General features: G+C 40.6%; 1 protein-coding gene across 1 annotated transcript in view; it reads right to left on the reverse strand.

The window, feature by feature from the left end:
• Positions 1-21,570, reverse strand: part of SLCO5A1 (solute carrier organic anion transporter family member 5A1) — a 118,547-nt gene that overhangs the window by 12,339 nt on the left and 84,638 nt on the right. Inside the window, exon 5 of the mRNA XM_060287457.1 lies at positions 11,205-11,403. Within this exon, the coding sequence (XP_060143440.1) occupies positions 11,205-11,403 (199 nt within the window). The remainder of the gene's footprint in view (positions 1-11,204; positions 11,404-21,570) is intronic.

The following is a 21,570-nucleotide window of genomic DNA, read 5'->3' on the forward strand; positions in this document are numbered from 1 at the left end:
TCAATTAGAATGTTTCTTTTTAATTCCGCTTAAATCCTTGGCTTTATATTAAAGCCCTTCCTTGGCCAGATATAGCTGTGCAACTTCAGGTTTATAAATAATACTACTATCATCATCATCATCATCATCATTATCATTTAGGACTAACATTTACATAGTCCTAATTTCACTCCAGGACTTGTGCACTGAGATCTCTATAGAAGTTACCTCATGTATTCCTCATGAGAATTAAAATTATTATGGCTGTGTCTCCAACTTTCAGATAATGAAACTGAATATCTGAGAGGTTAAGATAGGTACTGTTAAAGTTCACAGAACTAGTAAGAATCAGGGATTTAAACCCAGTTATATCTGTCTCCATAGTATGTCCCCTTAAACGCCTACGGCAGCGCACCCACTTTGTGTAATTGGCCATGGTTTCCCTTGAGTCTTCTGTGTGCTCTCCCTCCTCCTTTTTCTTCCTCTAATGCAGCTTTCCTGGCACTCACCTCTCACTGTGCTGAGCATCAGAGTCAGAGAGAGCGGGTTCAGGGAATTCCCTGGTGGTCCAGTGTTTAGGACTCTGTGCTTTCACAGCTGAGGGCCCAGGTTCAATCCCTGGTCGGGGAACTAAGATTCTGCAAGCCGCTCAGCGCGACCACAAATAAAAAAATAAATAAATAAATAAAAAGAGTGGGTTCAATTCCATATCTACAATTCACCAGTGCCATGAACAAATCTAGAGAGACTTCACTTGTGTTGTAAAACAGAGACCAGAATATCTATATCGCAGGGTTGATGGGAGGATTAGATAAGTAAATGGATACCCAGCGCCCAGCGAGTTCCTAGCACATAAAAGGCACGAAGATACTGATGTGTTTTCTTTATCTACACAGGGCAGAAGCAGGAAGGAATAAAAGTAACACAGTCACAATCACAAAGAGCACAAAAGGCCTTCATGATGATTTTCTTTTCAAAAAGGAAGATGTCATTTTCTTATTTACTCATATAGAGAACAGTCAGAAAACTAGATGAGGGTCCAGTTGCAGGCCTACCATTTAGAAGCTGTATGACCTTAACAACCTAACAGTTAATGGCTGTCAACGCCCCTCCTGCCTACATGAGCGGAGATAAGCATGATCAACACAGGGGAGTATGTAATAACTCATGGGATAGCGTAGGGTTCCCCAGGACTATACTCATGAACGTTACGGTTACTGCATCCAATCATTCTTTTTACTGTTAAAGCTTCCTTTAGCTTTGTAGTCAACAAATTCAAACCAGATATAACTTGAAATTTACATATAATAACCTACAACTAATACAAACCGTCTCTTTAAATCCAGAACCATTTTTAATAAAATGATGTGTCCCTTGAACAACGTCTTGAAATGCCTTTATTTTTAAAGTAATACATATTCATTGTAGAAAATTTGGAAAATACAAAAGGACTAAAAAGTCAAATTAAACTCACACAGTAATGCTACAATCCAGGAATATCCACCATTATGCTTTTAGTATATTTACTTCCCTTTGCTCTTTTTTCAATAGGCATATAAATTAACGTTAACATATTGTTATCAAGATTTCACAGCGTTCTAAATTCTATTTTTCCTGCTAACATTATATGATGAACATTTTCTATTGACTATGTTAATATGAATGGCAAATTTGGCCCCGAGTTTAATAATATAGGTTCAAGGCTTACTGTGTTTAAACAGATATTATATAGTTTTACAGAGTTCCTGTAATTTGTTTAGATCTCAGTTACAAAACTTAAAACTCACTGGAAAGAAAATTTGCTTATATTTTATACCCCCTCGATACTCCTAAAAAGGAAGTAAAGCAAATTTTGTTTGTATCTCCCAAATAGAGCCAAAAATAGATCAAATCATATACTTACAGCTAGAAATGAACTGTAAGCCTATTAATAAAAGTAGCCAAGATAATCCAGAAACACACATAACTAAGATCCTTTAAGTAAACTACTTTTTCTCTACTTTTCAGGAATTGCCTTTAAAATTAGTAATACCTATAATAAATAAAAGATCTTGAATGTCACCAAAGAAATTAAACAGGAAAAAAAAAAACGTTCAGAAGGTTAAGTTGTCTGTGAAACACAGAAGACAGGAATGGTTTAATTAGAGAAATTAGGAATGATCTGGCTAGAAATGCTAGTCACTCAAGGGCTGGTACTAGAATACTATCTAAATACTGGCAGGATGGCAAGTTCAGAAGTGGTGACAAAGATGATGAAATGTACCTTTGTGAGTTGCAGCAAAGGTCTGAATTAACAGACAATATTTATGTCTTAGTGCCTTGGGACAATAAAACTATATTGAGAGAAGTAACTTGAGAAGAATACCCCAACCCCTGAGATTTTGGACGAGTGGACGGGTGGATCACAGTCATTGCCGAAAATGCTCTCAGAAAACTGAGCAAATGCATCTTCGTCATGTCATAGCTCAGGAAATCATCCCTGGAAAAGTTCTGACCCAGTAACTCAAGTCTCCAAATCAGAAGATGATATAATAGATTTTAGTTTAAGTTCAAAGAGATGACACTTGATGAATGAAAGATAATAAAGCTAGAATTATTAAATGATTTATCAAGACAGTACTGTTGAAAACTTCTGTACATGGACATCAGATTTAACCCCATTTGAAAAAATTATTTGAAGGTAAAGAGCAAACAACTCACATTATACAATGTGTTTATATAAAGTATTGCTTAAGCTACAGTTTTCACCGGCTCCTTTGTCGACAAAATGATTAGGAAACACCTGTGTGAAATACAGTTCGGCAGACACAGAGGGGGAGCAAAACACATTTCTTAATTAAAACTGCAGGAAATTGTGGGTGCTAGGAGAATCAAATCTGAATTTTTTTTCTTTAATTTTGTCATATTGCAGTTAGAACACTTAACACGAGATCTACTCTCTTAACAAAATTTCAAGTGTACAGTACAGTATTGTTGACTACAGGCACAAAGTTGTACAGCAGATGTCTAGCGCTTAGTCACCTTTTTTGTTGTTATTGTTTTATTTTGTTTTAGAAACATAAAGATTTATTTTGAAGGGAAGTGAATAAATCTTTAATGTAATCTATACTGAGTGACCAAACCAAGTTAATATTACTGTTTCAATTGCCAGCAATTACCCTAAGGCTCAAAGTTGGGCACAATCGTCAGTGTTTGCCTACCGCACAAAGACACCTCCCTCTAAATTCAGAAGCTAAAGGAAACTGGAGATCTGACATATTGTGCAGTGGGGAGGGCTGTCCAAGGCCATTTCGTGAAATGGAGACGCCTCCTTGGGGCATCATCAACATCAAAGCTTGTTCATTTTACTTTATTAAAACGTTGTTTCCATTGATTAGTCGCTCCATGTTTCCCCCTTCCCCCAGACCCTGGCAACCACCATTCTGCTCTTTGATTCTATGAATTTAACTATTTTAGATACTTCGTATAAGAGGAATCATACAGTATTTGTCTTTCTGTGACTAGTTTCTTTCACTTAGCATAATGTCTTCAACGTTCCTCCATCTCGTCGCATATTACATAATTTCTTTTTGAAGGCTGAATCTTATTCCATTGTATGTATATATGACATTTTCTTTATCCATTCAGCCGCTGATGGACCTTTAGGTTGTCTCCACATCTTGGCCATCAAATCTGAATTTTCTAAGGGAACCACTAATAACACATCAGGTTCATTCTACAAAAAAACTGTGACTCCATTTTGGCTCAATAGGAAAAGGTCACCTTTCTAAAACATCCCAACCCCATCCCAGGCACTTAGGTGTCTCTTGAGCCCTCGATGCTAATTCAGAGACAGGTTAGTCATTAACTCCTTTAATGTCAGAAAATTCACCATGCTGGGGAACCTGGAGCTTCTCACACACACTTTCATAAGTGGAATTGGCTTATATATTGTGCTTTCTTCCTTGTGTTTCTTTTCTTCTTTCAGGACAGTTTAATAATTAAAAACATTACTTTCAAAATCAGAGAAACCTGGGTTCCAGTCCTAGCTCTATCATTTTCTAGCTGTGTGACTTTAAGCAAGTTATTTGATCCCTCTGAATTTCTTTCTCCTCATATTTAAAATGAGAAAAATAACATTAAATAGTTATTTAACAATTGCTTATTACTGTGGGTTTTATTCCATTTTATCCTCTCTATAATTGTAAGAGATAGAGACTATTATTAGCCCATCTTAATGATGAGGAAATTGAGGTACAGAGAGGTTAAGGAATTTGCCAAGTACCTTATTCAATCTTCACAGCAATTCAACATGATCAATACTATCAGTATCCTTACCCTAAAGATGTAGAAACCAAGCACAGAAAGATTAACTAATCTGCCCATACTCACACAGCTAGAAACTGGCAAGGCCAAACATTAGTGCACTATTGAAAGAAATGGATGCATTCTCTATAGCTTTCTGAGTAAGGAGGTGGTGTGTGCACTTAGATGTGTGCTTATATAAAATACAAAATGTATAACAGCACCTCAGTGTAGTACTCAGAAAGGATACAAACTCTAAAATAGATAATCTGGGTTTCATTCAGTTCCACTCGTTATTAACTGATGACTTGGGGCAAATCATTTACTCTCTAACCTCAGTTTCTTTAACTGAAATATGTGGTTAATAACACACACAGTGGAGTGATGTTGTAAGCAGTGTATATAAAAGATATACATGAGTGCCAATCACCACACCTGAGCCAAACAGGTGTCTGACAAAGGCTCCTTTCTTCACTGCCACTCCCTTCATCTCGCTCTTTATCAGCTTTAAAGGAGAAAAATCCTACATGCAAGGATCAAAATCATGCAGAACTACCATTTTTATGAGGCAGGCCAACCATGTACTGATGAACAGGTTGTGCACTGCACAAGAGCACCCAGGCAAGGGAGCAAGGAGAGGCTGAAATGTAGTCCATACCCTGCTTGGAGAAAGGGCCCCATTATTCTTCACACAAAGGTAACTGCTACTCTAAAAGTGTCAAACCTGTGCAGCTGTACCACCCAAAAGTGTTTATACTAATTCAATTTTAACTCTCTTCCTAGAAGTATTTGGGGAGCTAGAGGAATTCTCCAAGGAAACTGGGTTTTTCTTTTGCTAGTTTATAAACTTCGATGAAGTCAGGCCACAAATATTAGAATGAATGAATCCTTGCAGCAGTCTCTGGCGCTCCTAATCAACTTTTCTTTGTTGAATACAATTAACTGAGAAGAAATGTACCCTAAGTCATGGATTTAGATAACTACAATGTTTATTTACATCAAGTCCTGACTAGTTTCAGCATCACTATATAAGTAATGTCCCAGTGCAGAGGTGGATACCAGACATTCATTAATCTTCTAAAAAGGAAAAAAGAGTCACTTTGCATGATCTAGAAAGGGAGTAAAGCCAAGAAACTAACTTTTTTCAACATATACTAAGTGTTAGACTCTGTGCTGGGAAATATCAAAAACCTTCCCTTACATAATCCTCAAAATCAAAGCTACAAATATTTGTTTATAATATTTAAACGCTTCAAACTGGAGATTGAGGATGGAGGAAGGAGACACTGACTTTTCATTTTCTACCCTTCTGCATTATTTTCATTCTTTCAACCGCATGTGTTTTACTTTAATTATAGTTGTAACCAGGTATGATTCACATTATTGTCATTTTATATACGAGGAAACCAAGAGTTTACAATATTAGATAATTTTTTACAAGGTCACACAGCTAGAAAATGATGGCGCTATTACTTGCCTTTGAAAATAATACTATCTTTGAGGGGAGAGGGAAGAAAAATTCAAGGAATTCTTACTTGGGACCTCTTTTTTCTCAGTAATAAGGAATACGAGGTTGTCCGACAAGAGAAAACAAGCTACGGTAAGACAAAAAAAACTTGAAGAAAGGATTTTTTTTTTAATGGACCAATATGAGGCATAGGAAAGGAAGCTGACTAGGGCCAAGTAAATGGATTGCTCAGCAAAGACGAGGGCCTGCTAAGATTGGAACTCATCAATTTGTAATGGAGCAAATCAGCACAATTATATAATTTTTTCCCAGTAGTGCTAGGGAGTTCAGAATCAGTTGATTCAGGATTGGCAAGACCGATGTGGTGTTAAGCAAAAGCTTTAGAAGTCTTGAGGGGACTTGCAGTTTAAAAGCAGGTAAGACATGGAGTCTGCGTTCCACCCCTTCTGAGAAGGCACTTGAAATAAAAGTGAGTATAATGAAAATGAATCGAGCTGGCAAAGAGAAATGGAAAGAGCGACACCAGACTCCATGAAAATAAAAGTGGACAGGCAAAGGTGCATGTGAAATGAGCAGATGCCACCTCGGAGAAGAGCCAGCCTTCCCCATGGAACCTCTACACGACTCTGAATCCAAATCCAGCAGGTGCAACAGGGAGCAAAAGTGACTGCGAAGCTGAAAACAATGCGACTCACTGGAGACCTAAGGGAGAGAAGACTGTATCAGTGGGCCCTTCCACTCTCATACCCACCCCCTCCATCCCCAATTCAGAGCCCCGAAATTCATCAGAAAGCTCTTCTAAAGAATTCAGAACAAAATGTAAAAGCTAAGCTTCTACCTTAGATGTTGACAAATAAGGATAAAACTCCCTCGTTCTTGTGTGTGGTGGGGGGGGGGGTGAGTGGGGGAGAGGGACACATAACCTTACAGATGCTAAACTGAGTCTTGTCAACCTGTAAAACCCAGAGTAAATGAACAGAAAAATTGACATTTCAACTAAAATGACAAAATGTAAGACACAGAAACAAAGTAAAAAAAAAAAACAAAACTGAATTATATGCACAGAGAGATCTGAGAAGATATTACTCCTTTTCAAACAACAGCAGGACGTTAGGAAAAGGGAACACTCAGAATGCCAAAGAAAAAATTATTTTCAAAATTTAAAATTTACATAAAGAATAAAAAAGCAAGTTTGGAAAAATCTCTCATAGCAAAGAAAATATGAGAAAACAAGTTAAACATACAGGTAACGAGTCTGCAAGTTCCAACATCTGAAAAACAGGCGTCCTGGAGAACATAGGGAAAATGAAGACGAGAACGAGTAAAGATATAGTAGAAGAAAATCTCCCTGAGGTTAAAAGAAAAAAAAGGACATATGTGTTAGATTAAAAGTGCCTAATACAATGAATGAACAAAGCCCTGGGCCAAGACATTCATGTGTCTGTCCATTCATTCAACAACAAACTTTGTTGTAGATGGCGGGGCTGCAACTATTATGTAGGCAGCTATAGTAACTGTTCTCAAGGAGCTCGTATCTTAGAGACAAAAGACAAGAGCAAAGCAAGTAAGCAAGACAATTTCAGATAGTGGCACGTGCTACAAGGAAACTGAAGAGGTGATGTAATAAAGAATGAGGGGAGAGTGGGCTCCCTTATATTGGGCAGAAAGGGAAAGTCTCTCCGAGAAAGTGACATTGGAGGAGTCCAGCCAAGACAAAATCGGAGGGTAGAGCATTCCTTACGGAATTTCAGAACACTTTGAATAAAAAATATCCTCAAAACTTCCAAATAAAGTTGGTAACGGAGAAATGAGAACTCAGACTGAAATTAGATTTCATTTAAGTATCTGCAACATTAAACGCTAGATGACAAAGCAATGGTTTCCAAGTTCTCAGAAGAACAAATGTTTAAACTATAATTCTATACCCACTCCAACTATCATTTAAATGTGAAAGAAGAATAAAGACATTTTAATACACTTACAGTTTCAGACAGCTTCTCTTTCCATGAACCTTTCCCTAGGAAGTTATCCAAGGATTTTTTTTCTGGCAAAATGAGGAGTTAACAAATAAATAACTACACAGACAAAACCTAGTGGATACAATTGAGATCTATGAAAGGAAGTTCCAGGATATAAGTTATGCAAAAGAGCAACCAATCCAATTGAAGCAAAATTATGGAGAGTTTCAGAAAAAAAGAATTCAATAAAACAGAAAGTATAATGAGAACTTAAATATATATATGGACAAGATAAACGCCAGTAGTAGGAGAAAGAACAGGCCTTTGGAACTCAAGGACAAACACCACAAGAAAGTCATGGTCCAAATATGATACAATTTTAAGCAGGTTCCCTTCCCCACCCTACTTAGTAGACGACCACTTCTTCTTCCACTCCCTCTATCTTCTGGAGAAAATAAACCAAAGAGCACCACATAAAAGAGACCTTTGGCAAGATGCTAGGATGATGACAGAGGAATTTGGTAAAAGTTTGCAAAATGAACAGTAGCTCCCTAGCCTCTTCCACCCACCACCCTACTCCCAGCTCTAGAATGTCAGCAGCTAGGCTTACAACCCTGAACCCACCACAACACAGCCCAAGCCAGGAGATAGGAGCATCCTTCTCTTGAGGAACTGAAGCACCTCAAAGGTAAGACCTCAGGTTCTGACACTGAGCACCCCAATGAAAATGCCAGCTGTCCCCCTGCAATTATCCTACAGTGAGATCCACTAAATGACAAGCCATAATGAGATATAAAATAGTTTATAAAGAATAAGAAAAGTAGAGAATCAATGAAGGAGATAGGAGAAAAAAAACTGTGGAGAGAAAATAACAACAATTACATTTTTTAAAAAAGTTAAAATGGAAACAAAAGACATGGTCTCCAGACATTAAAAGTTCATCAAGTGCTCAGAGGAAAAAAAAAGTTTATTGTGGTGAAATTTGGGAATAGTGGGAATAAATGGAAACTCCCAAGAAGGAAAAGTAGGGCACATACAAAGGATTGGGAAAAAGAAAGACCAGAATTCCCACAAGAGCATTAGAAATTAGACAAAAATGGAGTGAAAACTTTAAATTTTTTAGTGAAAATGATTCATCCAGTCCAAAGTTCTTAACCCAGCCAATTTGGCAATCAAATGTAATTGTTTTAAAAAAAAAAAAAAAGAGGCTATTTCATGAAAAATCTCCAAAAAAAAAAGGTAACAGCCTTGACAGCCTTCCTGTAGCTACTGGAGGATGTGCTCTAGCAAAATGGGGGAGGAAGCCAAAAAAGAGGCAACCACAGAAGCTAGAAAACGAAGGATCAGCACAGAGAGAGGCAAGTGAGATTCCTGGGGCAACAGTGGGGCAGCAGGCCCAGAGGGCTCCCATACAGATGACTCCAAGGGGTGGGGAAATGGAATCCTGAGTTCATCGGACGGGTGAAAAGTCATATTGAGATTTCTTGAGCCCTTAGAGGATAAGGGAAGGCAGAAGCAGACTCAAAGAAAACAAAGGAAATGAAAACAAGGTAGTGATTTAATTCCAGGAAAATCACTGCTGTACAAAGGAGGAAATCTAATCACGATACAGTACTTGTGCCTCAGCTGCTAACAATACTGTCATAACCATACCATGAAAATATCAGAAAAGGATTTGAGCACAACTTGTGAAGCAAATGCTAGACTCCTCATTGACTAAGACAGGAAGTCATAAATAATGTCTTCATTTGGTTAATTTATACAGTATGCTTTAAAAATACAGAGGTAAATACCAGAAGAGATAGCTAAAAAGAATTTTAAATTATTGCCCCTGGGAAGCAGGGTCAGGAGACTGCTGGTTTTTCTTACTAATTTTTAATATTCTATTTATGTTTTCCAATTGTAGTAAAAATAATTTGATAGAAATTGTTCTTAATGGATTAGTGATGACTAATAACAATAGCTAACTATCACTGAGCACTTGCTGTGTGCCAGGAGAGCGGAGAGCTTTACACATGTTTCTTGTGTAATCCTTGCCTGTGATCTCTAGGTCAATAGACTAAATGTTTGGGTCCATGAAAAATTCACATGTTGAAAGCTAACCCCAAACGTGATGGTACTTGGAGTTTGGGGCCTTTGGGAGGTGACTGGGTCATGAAGGTGAAGCCCTTATGAATGGGATTAGTGCCCTTACAGAAAGGATCCTAGGGAGATGCCTCACCCCCACCATGTGAGGACACAGCCAGAGACAGCCATTTATGATCCAAAGAGCAGGGCCTCACAAGACACCGAATCTGCTAGCACCTTGATCTTGGACTTCCCAGCCTCCGGAATTGTGAGAAATAAACTTCTGTTGTTTCTAAGCCATCTAGTCTATGGTGTTCGCTTACAGCAGCATGAACGGATTTATATACTGATACGTGTCAGCCATATCTCGGTTTTGCCCTCTGTAAAATCAGAATAATAATAGTACCTACCTGATTAGGCCTGTTATGAGGGTTAATGAGTTAATATACGTAAAGCATTTAGAAGAATGCTTGGCATGCACTAGTGTTAATATAAGGGTTAGCTACGCTTTGAACATCACCATCATTATTATTATTGTGACAGAAAGTTTCCACCCCAGATTGTTACATTAAAAAAAAAAAAAAGCTCAGAAAAGAATGTATAGGGACTTCCCTGGTGGTGCAGTGGTTAAGAATCCACCTGCCATTGCAGGGGACACGGGTTTGAGCCCTGGTCCGGGAAGATCCCACATGCCGCGGAGCAGCTAAGCCCGCGAGCCACAACTACTGAGCCCACGAGCCACAACTACTGAAGCCTGCGTGCCTAGAGCCCATGCTCCACAACAAGAGAAGCCACCGCAATGAGAAGCGCGCGCACCGCAACGAAGAGTAACCCCCGCTTGCCGCCACTAGAGAAAGCCCGTGAGCAGCAACGAAGACCCAACACAGTCATAAATAAATAGATAGATAGATAAATAAATAAATAAAAAAGAAAAGAATGTATAGAATGCTACCTTTTGGATATAAAACAGAAAACACTGAAAATACACATTCATAGTTTCCTGTATAAGGAACATCCTTGGAAGGGTACACAAGAGATGAATTAAAGCAGTTCCCTGGTTTGTCTTTGGGGAGAAGTGGGGTGGAGGCCTTGAGACACACTGTATTTTCATTGAACTTTGTTTTGAAACTGTGTGAATGTACTATCTATTCAAAACATTACATTAAAAAAAAAAAGAACAGTTTTCATTAAGCCAACTAGCATTTCCTCCTCACGTACTGTAACCCAAATGTCATGGGAGACGTTGCAAGGGTCAAAAGGGACACAGACAACAGAGAGACGGAGGCCTCTGCCCAAGAGAGTGCAGCTCTACTGGGACAGAAACGCAGACGTAGTGAGCCCCGCATGGAGGGAGGGACGCAAGCCGAACCGTGGGATCCAAACACCGCAGAGTTGCGCACTTCAATCATGACCAGGATGAGATGAGATGCCTCTTCCAAGATACTTACCCTGTTGTATACGGGATGTTTATGCCACCTAGATTGATACTTTCACATCCAACAATAAACAGGGTTGAAAAGCACAGTAAAGACACACCACTGCAGATCATCGCTAGTTTTGCAGACTCCCTCGCACCAAGTTTCAATTTTTTTATGATGTAGCCTCCAAGGACAATCCCAACTCCGGCACTGGGGACGATGATGACGCCTGGAGAGAAGAAGGGAAGGACAGGATTAATTTGAAGGAATGTATACTATTATTTATTGTCTAATTATCCTGTTTCTACTTACTTATTAGTGCGAAGGGAAAGAATTTTAAAAACACTATAATCAATAAATCTTTAATGTTTGTGATTTTATAGTATAGCTTATTTTCAACACATACAGCCAACAAAGGACTCATATCCAGAATGTGCAAGAACTTTCAAAGCCATAAAATAAAGACAAGCAACCCATGAGAGAGTGAGCAAAACTTAAATGGGGCTTCACTTAGGAGGAAATTCAGCTGACCCATTAACTCAGAAAGGTGTTCAGCCTCCTTACTAAGAGAGAAACACAAATTAAAGCCGCAGTGAAATACTACTCCATGCCAACCATGTCAGTAAAAGTGGAAAAGTCTGACAATACCACATATTGGCAAAGATACAGAGCAATAGGCACCCTCTACAAGGCTGGTGGGATGTAAATTGCGACAGACACTTTGAAAGACAGTTTAGCATTATCTGGTAGAGTTGAAGATATATACACCCTGTGACAGGCAGTTCCATTCCTGGATCTATACCCTGAGGAAATTCATGCACATGGGGAACAAAAGAAGTGTATAAGATATCTGAAACACCATAATAGCCCCAAACTGGAAATAAACCAAACATCCATTAATAGATACATTACATGCAGTAAATTCATGTAATGAAATGCTGCGATACAATAATAAAAATGAGGACACGTAATCACATACAAACACAATGTTGAATAAAGGAAGTAAAACACAACAGAAAACATGATCTGACTGTATAAAGGTCAAAAACAGGTAAAACTAAATGATTTGTTTAGAAATGAATACACAGGTAGTGCAACTATGAAGAAAAGATAGTAGGGGGATGGGTGGGATCTGGAAAGGATACAGGGGGCTCCTGGAGGACTGAAAATACTCCTTTTCATGACCTGGGCAGTAGTTACACAAGTGTTCACTTTATGATTATTCATTATCCCTAAGTTTTTTGTTTTTGAAGTCTAGTTGATTTACAATGTTGTGTTAGTTTCAGGTGTACAGCAAAGTGATTCAGTTATATACATACATATATATATTCTTTTTCATATTCTCTTCCGTTTTTGTTTATTACAGGATTTTTAATATAGTTCCCTGTGCTATACAATAGGACCTTGTTGTTTATCTACTTTATATATAGCAGTGTTTATATGTTAATCCCAAATTCCTAATTTATCCCTTCCCCGCCCTTTCCCCTTTGGTAACCATATGTTTCTTTTCTATGTCTGTAAGTCTGTTTCTGTTTTGTACATTAAGTTCATTTGTATTATATATATACACACACACACACATATATATATATATATTGGCCATGCCACGTGGCATGTGGGATCTTATTTCCCTGACCAGCAATCGAACCCATGCTCCCTGCAGTGAGAGTGCGGAGTCCTAACCACTGGACCACCAGTGAATTCCCTGTATTATATTTTAGGTTCTACATATAAGTGATCTAAGTTTTGATTAATGCACTTCTGTGTGCATTATATTTCACAGTAAAAAAAAAAAAGCTAAAAAATTAGTCATATCGCCTGCCCCACGAACCTTACAATCTAAAAGAGAAATAAACAAAACAAATTAAAGTATGATAAGAAAATTATACAAAGGGCAGGGAGAATACAGGAAAAGAAGTACCTGAGTCTTCCCTGGGAGAAATCAGGGAGGACATCACAGAAGTGGCAGTATTTGAGCTGACATTCGACAGATGAGACAGAATCTGTCCAATGTGCCAGCACAGAGAAAATATCCTGCACAAAGGAAATATATGCAAAGGGGCAAAAGATAACGGAATTGAAGATTCAGAGGAGTCCAAGCTATGGGAGTGTGGAATGCAAGCTACTGGGGCGTGGCGGGACATGGGCAAGAGATGTAAAGCGAGCGAGACCATGAAGGATCACGGAGAGGAGCTCGGGTTGTACCTCTGGGCAACGGGAGGCCACCAAGGAATTTGAAGCCAGGGTCAGAGAGGATGGGAGGTGTGTGTGACAAAGATTATTGCTGGCGGTGAGATGCAGTCAACACTAGAATCAGAGACATGGCTGGGAGAGCACTGCAAAGGTCCAGGTGAGTCACAGTCAGGCTCCACACCGACAGCACAGCCAACAAGCTGAGGAGGGGACGGGGACACCCGAAAGGTGGCAGGGGTCCAGAAAATGAGGAGGAAAGGACGGGGGAGAGCAGCCCTCGAACCCCACGGTAGACACACCACGTGTGAAGGGCCCGGGAGATACGCCTCACGCAGTGATCCCTGCCCCACGAGCCCAGGAAGAGCTGGTCTGGGACATTCCTAACAGGTGGCAGAATTTATGGCATAGAAGGGATGTTCCAACAAGACTGAGCAAAGTCAGAAGAGCAGAGGAAGACGAAGCCTGAAAGGAGATCTTGGCAAGAGCAATTTTAAGGGTGTTGTGAAGGTGGAAGCCAGGTTGCAATGGGTTAAACGGTCAGTCGTGGAGATTTAGAGGATGGAATTCAGACTCTTTCTAGAACTCAGACTATATATACAAGGAAAAGGGGGTATGGGTCTAGAGCTAGAGGGGAGCCAAGGCGGAGCTGGAGCCTGGGCAGTTTTGCTTGTTTGCTGATATATGGAGGGGACTTAAGCGTATTTTTATTTTGGCCGCACCACGTGGCTTGTGGGATCTTAGTTCCCCGACCAGGGACTGAACCTGGCCCCTGGCAATGAAAGCACCGAGTCCTAACCACTGGACCTCCAGGGAATTCCTTTAAGCATACTTATATGCTCGCAAAGAGACCAAAAAGGAATGGGAGATTGAGTGGGGAGAAAAAGGGTTATCTAATGTCAAGGCAAGATCCTTGAGAAGTCAGAAGAATATAGAATTAATAGCACAGACGATCAGATTAGCCCCGGAGAGGGAGAGCGAGAACCCTGCATCTGGGCCGGGAATCAGATTTGGGAGCAGGGGGTGGGAGGATAAATCAATGGGTAGGTGGTAGCTCCTCGAATGGTAGTTTTTCTGTTTTGTTGTTGTTGTTATTTTGGAAACATCATGCAATACATGATGGACTAGAACACTTGAAAAGCACAGAGAAATATGAAGGACCAAAACCCCACAACTTACATTCTGGCATATTTCACTCCAGTCTTTTTTCTATGCTTTTACTTCCCCCCTTAAGAATTGATAACATGTGTAGATTCTTTATATGTGTATATATATATATATATATATATATATATATATATATACACATACATACAGCTTCGGTTTGGGAAGAGATACGGAGAACTTTAAATATAGCCAAAGGTTGGAATAACCATTGTAGGAAAGTAAAGAGCGGGCTAAGTTAGAACATGTACGCGGCTTTGCAAATGGAGAGGACGGTGGGTCCAGGTGCTATGAGATTCCAGAAGCCTGCAGCTGCATCAGTGTGCATGCCTGGATGGCTCGCTCCTCCTGTGTGTCCCACAGCCCACGTAAAGGAGCAAAGGGGGGAGGTTAGATTAATCTAAAGTCTGAGCTTTGCCTGGGTTGACAGGGAAAAAAAAATAGTGTCTATCTTGTAATCCTCACCATGGTCCTGACTTTATTAAACCAGTAATGGCTCTTTTACAGATGAGGAAGTGACCAGCCCAGTAATGCACACAGGGCAGGGAGAGCGAGAATGAAAACTGAGGTCTCTGGCTCCCAGCCCAGGGCACCTCCACAGCACCACAGCTGCCTCTTAGAACCAGCGGGTACTGGAAGCTTTGGGGGAAGTTGACCAGAGCTCTGGGCTTAGATGAGCTGGTTATTAAATTATCCTCCTCATTAGAGAATAGCCCACATTCTATCTACATGACTAAATAGGCAAAGCTTTACCTTCAGAGTGAAATGATCCATTAATAAAATTCCTATTTCAATTGAGCGATTTATATATCGGTATTATAGTTATAGATACCGTGCTAGACCCTGGGATAGCAACGAAACAAATCCCCACGCTCACAGCTGAGTCCTAATTTAAAAGCAGTATAATTTATCTGACTATGCATCCTAACTAGTATTCAACTCTTAAAAACAAAAAATGTGTCATTAGCATGAGGTCTCGTCAGAGTGAAGATCTATTAAAATTTCCTACTGATGTCCCCCGTCCTCTAAATCTCACTGCACTACCAAAACGGAAAGACTGACTATGCCTTCAGGGGAATCTGTACAACGCTCAGATCTCCAGTTTGAGCAGGACACCCAAATGTCTTGGTGTTGCAGTTTTAGGGGAATGGAATGAGTAGGTAAGATCTGGTGCCGCGCGTGTGGTGGGGTGACGCAGGGGGAGACAATACATCTCACCGGCTGCTGCTCTCCTGCCCTTCCCCGTGTCCCCAGACCCCCAGCGCCCCTCCTTCTGTCTCTCTCCTCTGAGCCTCTGCTCCGGAACCAGCCCCCTTCCCGGCCGCTGCCAGACACCTGTTACCCTCGAGTTTCTGCTCCTCGCGCCCTCTAGTGGCCAAGACGCGGGGAGGGCGGGGTCAAGAGGGTGGGGAAAAGGCATCAACTGGGGCCCACGGACGCCTGTAGAACGAGCAGTGGAAGGAGGACAGAACAGCGGGGAGAGATGGGAGTGACTGGACCAAGCCCAGGGGCCCAGCCTAGGGCACAAGCGGGAGAGGATGGAGGCCAATGCGACTGCAGATGTCTGAGACAATTCCAGGTAAGAGTGTGGGTCATGAAGATTCCAAGTTCGAATCTCAGCTCTGCCACCTACAAGCTGTCTGTCCTCAGGCAAGTTTCTGACATTCCGGGCCTTAGATTTTTCTGTAAAATATGGATAAGAGTAGTTTCTTCCTCATAGATTGTTAGGATTAAACGGGTTAAGATATAGGAAGTGCTTGAAACAGTGCCTAGCCCATAGCATATACCCAATAAATGTTGGCAATTGACACAAGTATCCGCCTGCTATTAATGAGTTTAACATCTGAACAAATAAATATATTGGAATTATAATTAGGCAAATTTTAGTATGCTATTTAATCTATAGAACTGAATTTAAAATACTACTCGTGGGGCTTCCCTGGTGGTGCAGTGGTTGGGAGTCCGCCTGCCAATGCAAGGGACACAGGTTCGAGCCCTGGTCCGGGAGGATCCCACATGCCGCGGAGCAACTAAGCCCGTGCGCCACAACTACTGAGCCTGTGCTCTAGAGTCCACAAGCCACAACTACTGAGCCCGTGCGCCACAACTACTGAGCCTGCGCTCTAGAGCCCGTGCTCCGCAACAAGAGAAGCCACCGCAATGAGAAGCCCGCACACTGCAAGGAAGAGTAGCCCCTGCTCGCCGCAACTAGAGAAAGCCCGTGCGCAGCAACGATGACCCAATGCAGCCAAAAAAGTAATAATAAATAAAATAAATTTTTAAAAAGAAAAGCATTGAAAAATGTATCTTACTGTATGTTATATGGCAAAATTTTAAAAAATTAATAAAATAAAATATTACTCATAATTGTCCAACATAAACCTGTATGTGTTCTTCAATATATAAACCTTTGTTTGATATTTAGCTACTATGTCCTCTCAAACACATAAACCTCTGTTAGCTTTTGAGCTACTGTGTGTATATATCTGAATCTAAAGAAGTCATTGCTGCATAAGTATTGACCAGAGGACCCTGCTTCGTTCATAGAAGGTCTGAGCACACCCTACTGCTTTCCAGTAGGAAATCTTTTATCTATTTACTTAACCAAGCAGATTGACATGTTAATTGTCCTACTTCCTTTCTTTCCCTTATTTCAAGCATGATCCCCTTAGCATTCAATGTTGAAGTTTTTGCTCTGGGTCACAATATTGGTTACCCTTACAAAGTGTGGCTGGATGGAGTCAAAAGGTCTTTATGAAAAATGATATTTGGTGAATTACCAAATATTGAAGCTACTGATGAAATGTTTCCTCTTCACTCCAATTTTTGTCAATAGGCAGACATTATCTATTTTGCAAATAGACACATAAAATATGCCTAAACCTAATGCATCACTTGGAACACAGGAAAACCTGGAACTGGAAGACAGGAGGACAAAATTAGGTGACCCACTCATCAAGAATGCTTCAGGTTCGGGGAACTGCAATCGTGTTGCTATTGCTATTGTGAAGAATCACAACCTGCTTTCACGGGACCCAGTGCTTGCCCCCGTCATAAGACCCGCCACCATCTACCGGGTTTACTTCTCTCTTTCCTGCTAGACTGGAAGGTTCCTGTGCATGGTAGGGACTGTATCTTTATTATCTTCAGACCTTTCTAGCACTTACCAAGGCCTGGTGAATGTATGGATGAATAATTTTGTTATTTAGAATTTATTACATAAAATCCTCAAATGACATTCATTTTTGTTTTCAATTATTCCTTGAAATAGGCCATATCTTGTTTTACAAATAGGAGATCTAAGATCTCATTTGGAGTTAAAATAACTTGGTAAAATCAGTTTAAAACTGGCACGCACGAAATATCTAGACTGACGCCTAAAACATCTCACTGTTATCAAAATTGACTTGGGCGTTATTAGCAGAAGCTTAACTGCCAAGCCACCACAGGTGACAGAGCGTGGAATGCCAGTAGCCCTCTGATACCTCTTTTCTATGGTGAGATCACAATGGTGCAGACTGTCCTACTGTGGTGAATTAAGTTAGTATAGACAGATCCTCAGAATCTTAGATGTCCTCATGCTCTTTTCTCTAAATTCTCTGACCCTTTCTGTGTATTCCACATCCCAAGTTTTCTTTAGGTAAGTTGAAAAGTCAATGGTTTGCAAACCTAAGACTATGAATCAATACAGACTATCATTGTAAGCCATTATGGCTTCCAGGTTCTGCCGTTGTCTTTGGGGAAGGCAGCCGGGACGGAAGGGGAGGAGAAAGCGGGGTGAGCACCTAGAAAAGAAGGAAGTACAATTGGTTCTCATGCCCATTCTCTCTCTCTCTCTCTTTCCGTCTCTCCCACCTTTCTCTTTCTTTCTGTACACACACACACACACACATACACACACACACTGATGTTAGCTATATGCCACAAACTGTGATAACTGCTGTACGGATAGTATCTCATCTAATTCTCAAAACTGTATGCATTTTGAATTGCTCTGAAATCAGAATGTGTCTGACAATCAATAGGATCTCTATCTTGTGTCATTGTCTAATTAGAAGCATTTTTCTTTCATAGTAACTCAAAATCATGGGGCATCTTACAATGAATGGTGTCTTAGGTTGGAAAGAATACAGAAGTTTCTTTCCACATCCCAGGTGAGGAAACATCTAGTGAGTGATAGAGCAGGGTAATAAACTCAAATTTATTTAACTTTTCCAAATACTACGTTTCTAATCTTATGATACAAAATCAATGTTTTCCTGTCACCCAAGCCTAAATATTTTACCCCTTTAAGCTTCCACTTTCCCTTGCAAATATTTTCTTACAGGAAATAAATAAAAATTATTGTCAGAGGGGAATAGAAGAAGAGAATATTTTTCAAGTTCGCACCTTGAAGTTAGCAAATTTTAAATGGTCTGAGAATACATAGCACAGTAAGTATACATTTTCACAAACTGCTCATAAATCCACAAAGTATCACAAAATCACAGTATTTCATATTTCTCTTTCTCTTTCATGTATCTCACTATCACCCTTGTAAGAAAATCTCAGAAATCCCTTCACCAACTATGAACGAGGTCCATCATTAGAATTAATTTATAGTGCCATTTTTATAATTTGGTGACTGTTTTAAGACAGAGACCAGACTATTTCTTTTGATCCATAATATTTCATAGCATAACATCAATTCAGATTGTAAAGGATGCCCTTGTTCGATTGGAATTAGGAGGGGCAGCCCGTGTATGTTGACCTGAACAGCGTGTGTCGGGCACCTGGAGAGAAGCCTATAGGTTGAGTGACAGGATTTATAGGGGTTCTTTTCTTTAATTTTTTTTTTTTTTTTGGCCATGCCACGTGGCATGTGGGATCTTAGTTCCCAGACCAGGGATCGAACCCACGCCCCCTGCAGTGGAAGCATGACATCTTAACCACTGGACCGTCGGGAGATCCCAATATCAGCGTTCTTTTAGCAATTCTCCTGAGGCAGATAGGCTGTCAGGGTGGCCAGCCTCACACAGGGCTGCTGCAGACGGCCTGTCTGCCTCTACCACTTCAGTGAAGGACACAGCGCCAGAAGCAGACCTCGCCAGCCACAGCTTCCTCTGTTGAGAGCCCCGTGATGAACACAGTGGGGCTCAGATGGGACCCCCTGCAGCTCAGCAACAGAGCCTGCTCTGAAACATCTTGCGTGACCTTGCTGAAATGATTACTAAAGGCTTTCCAAGGAATTACACACCTCTGAAAACCTAGCCTCCATCACTTCAGCCTGGAGATATCAAAATCAAGCTCACACTGAACCTCCACCAGGGTAAATGGGTCTCACTCAACCACAGTTAACACTCTCTGCAACTCTGCCAACACAGGGAAATGCCGTGCAGCACGAGAGAAATATGAGAACCCCAGTCTCAGGGATTCAAGTTCTTGGGAGCACTGAGGGAAAGGTAATAAAAAGGTACATTCAACAGAGAAAACAAGCCCACTTTTCATTTCAGGGTTCTGCAGAGCTCTGGCTGAAATAATACATAAAATCAAATGCCAAGCTGGGTCGTGAAAGGGATTCAAAAATCAAATCAAGTGAATATTTCATCCTGTATGGCTTAAAAATCTAAAAGAGTTTTCTGTATTCAGGCAATAGAACCACAAAGGGCAAAAATAACTTGAAATGATGAAATGCAAAATATCAAAGTGTTTACTTCTGTCTTTCACTGGCTCTGGGAAACTTCAGGTGAAACAGCAAAAGCTTTAAACAAATTATTGCAAGAGAAGGGGGGGGGATTTTGTAGAGGCAATTTTACAGAAGACGAGCAGGGTCTTATTAACCTTTGCAGTTATCAAAAGAAGCCTCAAAGGAAGACCTTAGTGTTAAGTTACTAGACTCAGTTTCCGTTCAGAGAAGCAAAGCCTACAGACATGGGCCAGTGCCAAAGACAAAGCCCTCTTTGGAGGCCCTGTGGGGGAGATCCATTTTCCCTCAGCACTTTGCAACGTCTCCCCTTTCCATTGTTGTCCAAATCCAGCAGCTCTTGAGCCTTCGCATCGAGAGAGTTGATGGTCATTATGCCCAAGAATAGCTGAGCTACAAAACTTGGCAAAGCTATCCTTCCCCTGGGAGAAGTAAGCAGATTTTTCTTTCTTTCTTTTCTTCTTAGCTGAGTTGGGTCTTCGTTGCTGCACGCGGGCTTTCTCTAGTTGCGGCGAGCGGGGGCTACTCTTGGTTGCGGTGCGCAGGCTTCTCATTGCGGTGGCTTCTCTTGTTGCGGAGCACGGGCTGTAGAGGGCAGGCTCAGTAGTTGTGGCGTGCAGGCTTAGCTGCTCCACGGCATGTAGGATCTTCCCGGACCAGGGATCGAACCCTTGTCCCCTGCATTGGCAGGTGGATTCTTAACCTCTGCGCCACCAGGGAAATCCAAGCAGATTTTTCAAACTCTATTTATCCAAAAAAATTTTTGAGACAAACTTCTGCACACCCAACCTTACTTGTTAGCGTGCTTTTGCCCCACTATGGCCAAGCGAAAACTTGGCTCATTAAAAACCATGTTAATTCTGCCAAATGAATAAGGAGGACCAGAGCGGCCATTTAATAAAGATCGTCAGCTCACTAAGTGCTCTGTTTATTCTTTCTTCCTTTTTCTTATTGACAGCTTCGTTGAGCTATAAGTCACATACCATACAATTCACCTGCTTGAATAAGTGTACCATTCAATGTTTTTTAGTATATTCACAGAGATATGCAACCATCACCACCATCAGTTTCAGAATATTTTCATGACCCCAGAAAGAAACCCTGTACCCATTAGCTATCAAGCTCATTTCTTCCTACGCCCCTTCCTCAGCCCTAGACAACCACTAATTTACTTTCAGTCTCTACAGATTTGCCTATTCTAGATGTTTCAGATAAATGGAGTCGTAAAATATGTCCGGCTTCTATCACTTAGCATAATGTTTTCAACACTCATCCACGCTGTGGCACGTGTCAGTACTTCATTCCTATCTATGGCCAAACAGTAATCCATTGTACTAACAGACTACATCTGACTTATCC

The sequence above is a fragment of the Globicephala melas genome, chromosome 17 (genome assembly GCF_963455315.2).
Source record: "Globicephala melas chromosome 17, mGloMel1.2, whole genome shotgun sequence".
NCBI classification, from domain to species: Eukaryota; Metazoa; Chordata; class Mammalia; order Artiodactyla; family Delphinidae; genus Globicephala; species Globicephala melas.